At 38.1% G+C, this 9,923-nt stretch overlaps 1 protein-coding gene across 1 annotated transcript in view; it reads right to left on the reverse strand.

The window, feature by feature from the left end:
* LOC107704896 (low-density lipoprotein receptor class A domain-containing protein 4-like) overlaps positions 1-9,923 on the reverse strand; it is a 62,163-nt gene that overhangs the window by 31,776 nt on the left and 20,464 nt on the right. Inside the window, exon 3 of the mRNA XM_016507924.1 lies at positions 8,484-8,624. Within this exon, the coding sequence (XP_016363410.1) occupies positions 8,484-8,624 (141 nt within the window). The remainder of the gene's footprint in view (positions 1-8,483; positions 8,625-9,923) is intronic.

Below are 9,923 nucleotides of genomic sequence, written 5' to 3' on the forward strand. Positions count from 1 at the left end.
GTTACAGAGTATTTGTTAAATATAGCTAACAAAATATATATTGTGTGTTTGATTGGTCCAGACGCTACATATGTATACACATTCGCCATGACGTTAAGCTTAATTCATTTCCTGTTTCAAACCTCAGAGCCTCTAAACTGAAACAGATCTGGGCCTAAGGGCAAACCATGAGCTGACAAAAATATTTAATCTTTTCTTTAATACTCTCTTACTGCAGACTGAATCACACACTCATTCAGTTGGTCCCAATTTAACAGACAGTGATCTGTGTTAAACTGATTTTGCTTCTCAGCATCATATTAAAGCAATTTTTAGTGTGATGTTTGGTTGAACTAACCTTTTAATATAAGTCTATGGATCACTTTTTATGGTTTTACCTTTAAAAACATAATTCTGTGATCAATTACCCTCATTTCGATCTAAACCCGTAAGACTTCTATTCATCTTCAAAACAGATGATATTTTTAGCCCCTCAATAATCCACCTCTTAACAGGTTCAAGCTTATTTTGCCTCACAAGAACATAAATGGTTTCAAAGTAAACACTGATTATGATCATCAAAAGTCTTCATTTTATATCTTTCAGAGTGCAGAGTGTGTCGTCTCTATAACTCAAAGCTGAAACTATATCCCTTTCACATCATTTCCACTCCCAAAAGAGTTTATAACCTTCCCGCTTAGAGGAAGTGATGTTTACATCAGAGCCCTCATAGTTTCACTCCACTCCCCTGAGTCACATGTCCAGCCTCCAGCCAATCACCACCCAGAGTTTCCCAAAAACTGAACACAAGGCTGAGAGCTGGCTTAAAGTGTTTGTCACGACACACCTCCTGCGTGTAGGTCACCAGAGAGAGAAAGTGGCACATCTGACTCGAGCCCAGCTGACCCAAAACTTCAAAGCTCTGACCCAGAAAAACAGACACTAATACGCACTTCACTGCTTCTATCATAACAACTACAAAATTAAAGCTATTCTAAAGTATGAAGTATTTTTGTGAAGTGATGCCCATGGCTAAGCACCACAATGCTAGGGCGACGTGGGTGATTGCTATATGGTTGCTAAAATTTTCTGAACTGAATCAAATCAAACTGGAACTGAATTAAATCCAGCATATACTTAGCCCTAATGTTGGAAAATACTTTTGCTCTTATGAAACTATTAAGCAGGTACGCATATTACAAAATGGGAGTACAAGTGCTTTGCTGCAAGTCATACACATACATAGACAATGGAAAAAAGACAGAAAACAAGACTGCAACTCACTTTTCTGGCATGATGTTTTTAACAAACAAAGAGCCATTAAAAAACAGAGCAGAAACTAAACAGCACCTCAGCAGGAAAAACACATTAAGAGGCATTATGGGTAAACTGGAAATGAGCTAATAGGATGTCTCAGTATGAAAGTCTTTATTCACTGAGGGGAGAGAGAGGAGAAGATATTTGTGAGAAATGAACACCTCAGGGGAACAAAAACACAACGGGTTGGAAGAGGGAATGCAGAAAGAATGAGAAAGATTTCTCATTTGCATTCCAACTCATTTAAAATGGTTTAAAAATGGGCAAACATTTTTGGTGCGGAAGGGCAAATGATAAAAAAAAACAACAGAGAGTTTTCATATCATTTTTTGAATACAGCTATTTAGGTTAAGCAGCAAACTGCTATAAAGGCATTGAAAACATTAGTACAAGCCTTGGCCTTTAGAAGAAAAACACTCTGAATAAGTATATAAAGTAGTGTATATCTTTAAAAACTAGGTTGTCTATCTCTATAGGAGCTAGTTTATAACAATCCTGAAGTTGAAATTATTGTGATGTCAACAAGGAAAGTGTGCTTCAGGATTCTTCAGATAAGAGCAATGCTTTGGGTTATGATGGATGGATGATGATGATGCCTATGGTTTATGGTGAAGAAATATTTAAACTTATTGAATACCCACATATAACACACACTTCTGAAGCCTGAGCAATGTGGCATATTTAATGTTTAATATGTGCTAGAGGAGACCTGCAAAGTAACAAACTGTGTCAAATCTTAAGTTTGTCCAATCCACCGATATAATGGATATCAACAGAAGCCCAAATCCCCTTCAAACTTTCGGAAACTTTGGATACTTCAACCCCATATGCAGCACTTTTAGGATATTTTAAACTCAAATACTGAATTAAGTGCTAATACAAAACTGAAGCTGGAAGAGTTTCTGCAGAGCATTTGTTTGTAAACAGTAATTTCATCTATACAGATCTTAATTCCGATTTGGCCATTAAGCACAAACAATTCACTTAATAAAAAGCTCCTTTCTTTCTCTGCCTCACTCGCTTTCTTGCGTCTCTCATTGTTTTTGCTTTGGTCTTTGAGCCAAACTTGATTGGATTCCCGAGCAACTTGCCATTTAAAACGTCTCCATTTATTGCTCTGCCTCTTTTTCTCCTCTTGTTTATTCATTCCCCATCTATCGTTCTTTGAAGGGAGCGAATGAAAGCAAAGGAGGAGAGCTGTCAGTTTCCCAATCTTTAATGGCCCCAGCTGCATCATTACTCTCTCAACACACTTGCACACAGGGTCAAACGTACTTAGGTAACAGATGAAGAAACGAGGGAGGGACGAAGGCCACCGAGAGAGGCCGAGGGATTCCATCATACTGGGAGGTTCACGGCACAAAATGACTGAATGAATGCACTGAGTAAATGAGTGAATGTCGAAGAATAGTGCCCGACAGACCTCCAGCTCAGCCACGATAAACAATCCCAGAATCCACTGTGAGCCTGCGTGAGGTGACACTGTCTGAAACCCATCAGTACTGATGGTGTTGACAGCCAACGAATACAGAACCGCACGGCCCTCGCCCTGAAAAACAGCCTGGCTAATGCAGCGACGTGTGTGGGATGTGGATCAAAGGACCTGGGGAAAGAGCGAGCGAGTGAGCGGTGGACAGAAAAGAGGAAGCAAAGAATGAAGGAATCAGAGATTTCTCTTTTCGGACTGACAGTATTCGTATTCATCGGAAAGCTTTGGGGGAAAAAAAGAACCATTTACAACCAAAAACAAAATCACAACAGTCGCTATTGAGTGCGCGACGAATTTATCGCACAGGTGCTCAGCCTGTTGGTTCGTTAAAAGTGCAAATCTAAGAAATTGCTTTCCTTTATCCAGAATATTGCGAAAAGTCAAATCACACGAATCAAAGTGAGCGCAAACAAAGCGAAACGCTCTTCAAACCGGCTCCAAGACATCAAATACCAAACAAGTGTCTCATTCACGCCGTCATTATCATCTGTCATTAAAACCCTGATTAAGACCCTCCGAACTTCATTCAACTCTCTTTTACAGTCGGACATTCCTGTAAGCCAAACAATTCTATCATCGGGCACTTCCCTCTCTCTCTCTCTCTCTCTCTCTCTCTCTCTCTCTTCAAGAAGTTCAAATGCTTCGGGGAGCCATTAACAAACATGCAAACTGTTGAAGAAGCTGATTTACATACTCTTCAAAGCGTGCCGCTACCGTGCCGCTTTCAAAGCGGACAGAGAGTACCCCGAGCTTTTATGCAGAGTGAATAAACGTTTGTAGTTTTATGTCTGAGAAAGTTTGTTGTTGGTTTTTACAGCAAAGTTCTGCAAGCCAAGTTGTGTGCTTGGATTCGATGCCGGGAAAGGGCAAACGTGATCGGTTTTGTGGTAACTGTGCTCATCGCAGTAAAAGCTAGAGTGTATGTAAGGTAAGATGATCCTCAGTGTGGTTTCTTCTGTGGCGGTAAGGTGTGGAAATCTGTCATGTTTAATCAGAATCACTCTTAGTGTGATTCCTGCAAATACAGGCAGAAAACGGCTGATCTGTGACCTGAAGGAACTGGCACAACATCTCTTTCACACTGCATCTACCAAAAATCCCATTTCTCTGTCTCTCATCTTAAAGAAAATTACTGAGTACTTCAGCAGATTCCCCAGAAAATTTGACTCAAAAATGAAAACCATCTCATTAATATTATTTACTAAATCTGTCCTTTCAGTAAGCATTTTTTGGCCCCTTTTCAAACTTTTAATAATATGACAGCCAATAACAATAACATCACAGTAGTAATAGTGATTTATTATAGTGAATTATTGATTTATATTGATTTATAGTGAATTATTAGTTTTTAATAATAATAATAAACAGCTATTATTATAATACAACAATTACTACTATGACTACTATTAAAAACAACAGTTATTATTGAATTGTCCTGCATCTTGAAAAAAAATTCTGCTGATTTGCAAAAAAAGGCTTATTACTTAATTTGATAATTTGATGAGCAAATTACAACTAAATTAACAATTAAAACGATCATACAGTTATTCACAAAATGGAAAGTGTTCAAATACTCAATTTAATGTCAAAGAAATATACATAACCATGTTTATAAATAAGCATTTTTACTTCAGATAAGTACATTTTTTACACTATTAACACAGTTTAATAATACGGTAACACTTTATTTTAAGGTGTCCTTGTTACACATTACATGTACTTGCTATTATAATAACAATAAATTATGCCATAATTACATGCAAGTAACTCCAAGCCAAACCCTAATCCTAACCCTAACCATATAGTAAGTACATGTAGTTAATTAATATTACTCCGTACTTAAATGTGCAATTACACTGTAACAAGAACACCTTAAAATAAAGTGTAACCAATACTACTAATAATACAGTATTATTAACACTAGCAACAACAACAACTACTACTACTACTGCCATTGTTGTTATTAGAAGTTATAAGTTATTTATTATTGGTGTTAAAGCCATAGCATGAAAAAATAGACTGTTAACGGTAGGACTTTAAACGGTAGGAAAGACCGTGAAAAATTGTCTTTAAACTTTTTCCCTAACCTAAGTGTACCTTAAAACAAAAGAAATAAAATGACAAATTCATGGACAACAAGCTTTACCCTGATATTTGTGCAGTCTGATTCCCACACACCTGATGCCAATAAATGCAAACCACTGACAAAGAAGATCATTGCCGCACACCCTTAAACCCTGCAAAGCTTTTCATCATACTCTTCAATAAACACCCTCTCTCACTCCCTCATTCTCTGCAGAGGCTGACAGTCCTGACCACAACCATTCAATGTGTGGAGGCAGAGAGCTGGAGAGAGAGATAGAGAGAGGGGAATATTTTGTGCAGGGTGTCTAGACTACATTCATGATCAATCTGTCTGGCCCTGCTGTAGACAGAGAGATGGCAAACTCGATTAGACTCTAAACATTTCCTCAGATTCGGTCTCGCTCTCAGCATATTTTGTCTTCACTAATGTCTATCAGCATCATTCCTCTCTCCCTCTAGCAGTATATGGTGGCTGTTTGTCTGCTGGGGAAATGAGCATTACTGCTCTAACAGCTCTGACTGAAGACACCCCTCGGAGCAGAGGGAACACAGGGGAGCATGACACGGCAAGAACAGATGACTGATTTCAACACAGCCAGGACAGAAAAACACTAGTCTCGCGTAGCCAGACCTTCAGACTGACGGCTGAAGGTCTGGAATCCATGGCAGCTTTCATTGGCCAAGGACCACCCATGAGGCTGTTTGACCGACATGTCAAACAACTAATCACAGTTTGTTTCGTCACGTTTTGGGGCGTGAAAATGTCGCCACAATAACAGACCTTTCTGTAAGCATTTTTTGGCCCTTTTTCAAACTTGTAATAATATCTTGCTATTATAATAACAATAAATTATGCCATAATTACATGCAAGTAACTCCAAGCCAAACCCTAATCCTAACCCTAACCATATAGTAAGTACATGTAGTTAATTAATATTACTCCGTACTTAAATGTGCAATTACACTGTAACAAGAACACCTTAAAATAAAGTGTAACCAATACTACTAATAATACAGTATTATTAACACTAGCAACAACAACAACTACTACTACTACTGCCATTGTTGTTATTAGAAGTTATAAGTTATTTATTATTGGTGTTAAAGCCATAGCATGAAAAAATAGACTGTTAACGGTAGGACTTTAAACGGTAGGAAAGACCGTGAAAAATTGTCTTTAAACTTTTTCCCTAACCTAAGTGTACCTTAAAACAAAAGAAATAAAATGACAAATTCATGGACAACAAGCTTTACCCTGATATTTGTGCAGTCTGATTCCCACACACCTGATGCCAATAAATGCAAACCACTGACAAAGAAGATCATTGCCGCACACCCTTAAACCCTGCAAAGCTTTTCATCATACTCTTCAATAAACACCCTCTCTCACTCCCTCATTCTCTGCAGAGGCTGACAGTCCTGACCACAACCATTCAATGTGTGGAGGCAGAGAGCTGGAGAGAGAGATAGAGAGAGGGGAATATTTTGTGCAGGGTGTCTAGACTACATTCATGATCAATCTGTCTGGCCCTGCTGTAGACAGAGAGATGGCAAACTCGATTAGACTCTAAACATTTCCTCAGATTCGGTCTCGCTCTCAGCATATTTTGTCTTCACTAATGTCTATCAGCATCATTCCTCTCTCCCTCTAGCAGTATATGGTGGCTGTTTGTCTGCTGGGGAAATGAGCATTACTGCTCTAATAGCTCTGACTGAAGACACCCCTCGGAGCAGAGGGAACACAGGGGAGCATGACACGGCAAGAACAGATGACTGATTTCAACACAGCCAGGACAGAAAAACACTAGTCTCGCGTAGCCAGACCTTCAGACTGACGGCTGAAGGTCTGGAATCCATGGCAGCTTTCATTGGCCAAGGACCACCCATGAGGCTGTTTGACCGACATGTCAAACAACTAATCACAGTTTGTTTCGTCACGTTTTGGGGCGTGAAAATGTCGCCACAATAACAGACCTTTCTGTAAGCATTTTTTGGCCCTTTTTCAAACTTGTAATAATATGATACCCAATAACAATAACATTATAGTAGTAATAGTGATTAATTGATTGTAGTGTAAAATTGAAGTGTAAAACTCTCTGACATATTTTAAAGATTTTATGCCGCAAACTTAAAATATTTCACATACTTTTGAAAATCCAGCGTTTAGTTGATCCTGATAAGTGCTCATCGCCACAGTTGTAAACACGACAGCTTTCTTCTTTCCTGAAGGTGGTTTGGCGTCACGGCATCTTTGTTTCCAGGTGGAACGTTAAAGAACGCGACACACACGTCTACCGGAAATCCCGTATAATTCAACCAATCCGATGACGACTTCGAAACTCCTGAAGTATTTCCACTTTTGTGTGCCATATGCATCAGACGTTCAGCCAACAGTCCGTGGGCATGACGTCTGAGGCTGAGACTAGAAAAACGCAGACGGAGCTACGTGCTTTTCTAACTTTTCTCTTTTTTTTGCCTACTCTGGTTACCTCAAACTTGAAGACACAAAAGATCTACGGTAGATCAAAGCTTACTGGCTGCCACCGTCTCACGCCAGGGGCTGGACAAAATATTGAATATTCACCGTGAAAGTCACACACTTGCATCATTACAGAGCTAATATATGGGTCAATGACATAAGAGTAACCATTAAAAACTCAAATGAAAAATCTTTTAAAAATCAAGTTTAAAACACCTGAAAAGTTTATAGAAAAGTATAATTTGCATTTATGTTGGTTTCATATGATTGAGTCACACCACATGACATTTTACAACCTGGACTAAAAGTGTCTTGTCAAAAAAGGTCAAATGAACAATTTTGATATATTTTTCAAAGAATTAATAGTAAAAGATAATGCCAATCTTTAGGCTTTTGTCTTATGCTATCAAGACAGTTGTATCACCCTGATACTTGTTACTTTATCCCCCACCCAAAAATATTAAAACAAAATTTAATTTAAAATTTTAAAAATATGCTAATCTTAGAAGAGGTATTCAAGTTGTTGTATGAGTAAATTGAATTTTTAATTTATTTTTGAAAAAAAGAAAATAACAAAATGAGTGTGTCATGTCATTGAGCCATACATAGAGATGAATGTCAAATGCTATCAAAAAGGCTGAAAAATATCAAGCTATTTTAGCTATATGACCACATCCTATGTTGCACACAAACCACTCACACACACACACACACACCGCGGTTACTGAAACCACGCCTTCTTTCTTTGAGTGCACAAATATTCCCACATAGTGACCTAGATATGTTGGGGGCGTGTTAGAACGAGCCGTTTTAGGGGGGTGTGGCAGAGTCTTAACTTTGATAAAGAATATCTCTTTGGTTTTGAGACTTTAGTCTTTGCAACTTCAGGGATCTTATCTATTCACGAACCGCTTGTAACACTCCAAAGAGAAAGGAAAACTTGAAATCGCATCATATGACCCCTTTAACACTCGTCTCACACTCTCACTCTGCAGGTGGCTTGGATACAAACGCCTCAGGAATTCGGATGAGAACTGACCAATGTGAAGCAAGAAAACATCCTGCTGACTTCATCAGAACCAGAACACAGGCAGATCTGAGTCTGGAGCAACAATGTTAAAGAGATGGACTCACAGCTGAAGATGGCAGATGCAGGATGCTGGGTGGAGATGGGGCAGTGCTCCTCATCACTGTTGTCTCCACAGTGGTTGAGCTGATCACAGACCTGCGAGCCCAGGTTCAGACATCTGCCGTTAGTGCACAGGAATCTGCACTCTAGGGACAAACGCAGAAAACCACAATGACTCATTTTCAAATAGGTTAATCAATAACAATCAGGGTCAGTCTCTGTTTTCACATCTGCTGCATCAGGGCTTGTTAAATTTTCATCCTTGGATTGTTCTGGCTCTTGTGATAGGAAACTTAGTACTAGAAACAAACGTACAATTTTATATAAATACTGTTCTTTTGAACTTTCATCAAAGAATCATGAAAAAAAATATGTACCACAGTTTTCACAAAAATAATAAGCAACACAACTGTTTCAACACTTATAATAATAAACCATATTTTTCCAGCACCAAATCAGCATATTAGAATGATTTCTGAAGGATTGTGAGACACTGAAAACTGAAGTAATGGCTGCTGAAAATTCAGTTTGCTATCACAGGAATAAATGACATTTTAAAATAGAAAACATTTATTTAACAGTTATATTAGCAGTAATATGTACATAACAGTTTACAGTTATATACAATATTACCATTTTGCACAATGGACTAAAAAACAAACTGCACTGACCCGCTGTGTGTGTTCTTACGGGGGTGTTTACTATGTTATGGGGACCAAATGTCTCCACAAGTATAATAATACCAGTACATTTTTGACCTTGTGGGGTCACAAGGGGGAATATTTTGGTCACCACAAGGAAACAAGCTTATAAATAATACAGAATTACAGTTTTGTAAAATCTTAAAATGCAGAAAGTTTTGTATAAGAGGTAGGTTTAGAGGTTAGGGAAAGAGGATAGAAAATACAATTTGTACAGGATAAAAACCATTATGCACATGGAATATGGAATGTCCCCATAAAATAAAACATAAAATGTATTAATTAAAACACATTAGAATTAAAATAACTATAGAATAGCTCCTTAAAACTCTAATGTAACTAAATGTAAAAGCTGCTTTTTTTAAAGGGGTCATATGACGTTGCTAAAAAGAACATTATTTTGAGTATTTGGTGTAATGAAATGTGTTTATGCGGTTTAAGGTTCAAAAAACATTGTTTTTTAAAACACTGTACATTATTGTTTCTCCTCTATGCCCCGCCTTTCAGAAACGCGTCGATTTTTACAAAGCTCATCGGTCTGAAAAGCGAGGTGTGCTCTGATTGGTCAGCTATCCAGTGCGTTGTGATTGGCCGAATACCTCAAGCGTGTGACGGAAACGTTGCACCCCTACATACTGTGATGGAGCGACGAGACAAAAACATTAAAACCCATTATAAACGTGGCATTTGTTGCATCCAGTGGAGACATAATTACGGATTATAATGACTTATACTGTCTTTTTA

This window comes from Sinocyclocheilus anshuiensis, unplaced genomic scaffold (assembly GCF_001515605.1).
Source record: "Sinocyclocheilus anshuiensis isolate Anshui unplaced genomic scaffold, SAMN03320099.WGS_v1.1 scaffold702, whole genome shotgun sequence".
In the NCBI taxonomy this organism is placed as follows: Eukaryota; Metazoa; Chordata; class Actinopteri; order Cypriniformes; family Cyprinidae; genus Sinocyclocheilus; species Sinocyclocheilus anshuiensis.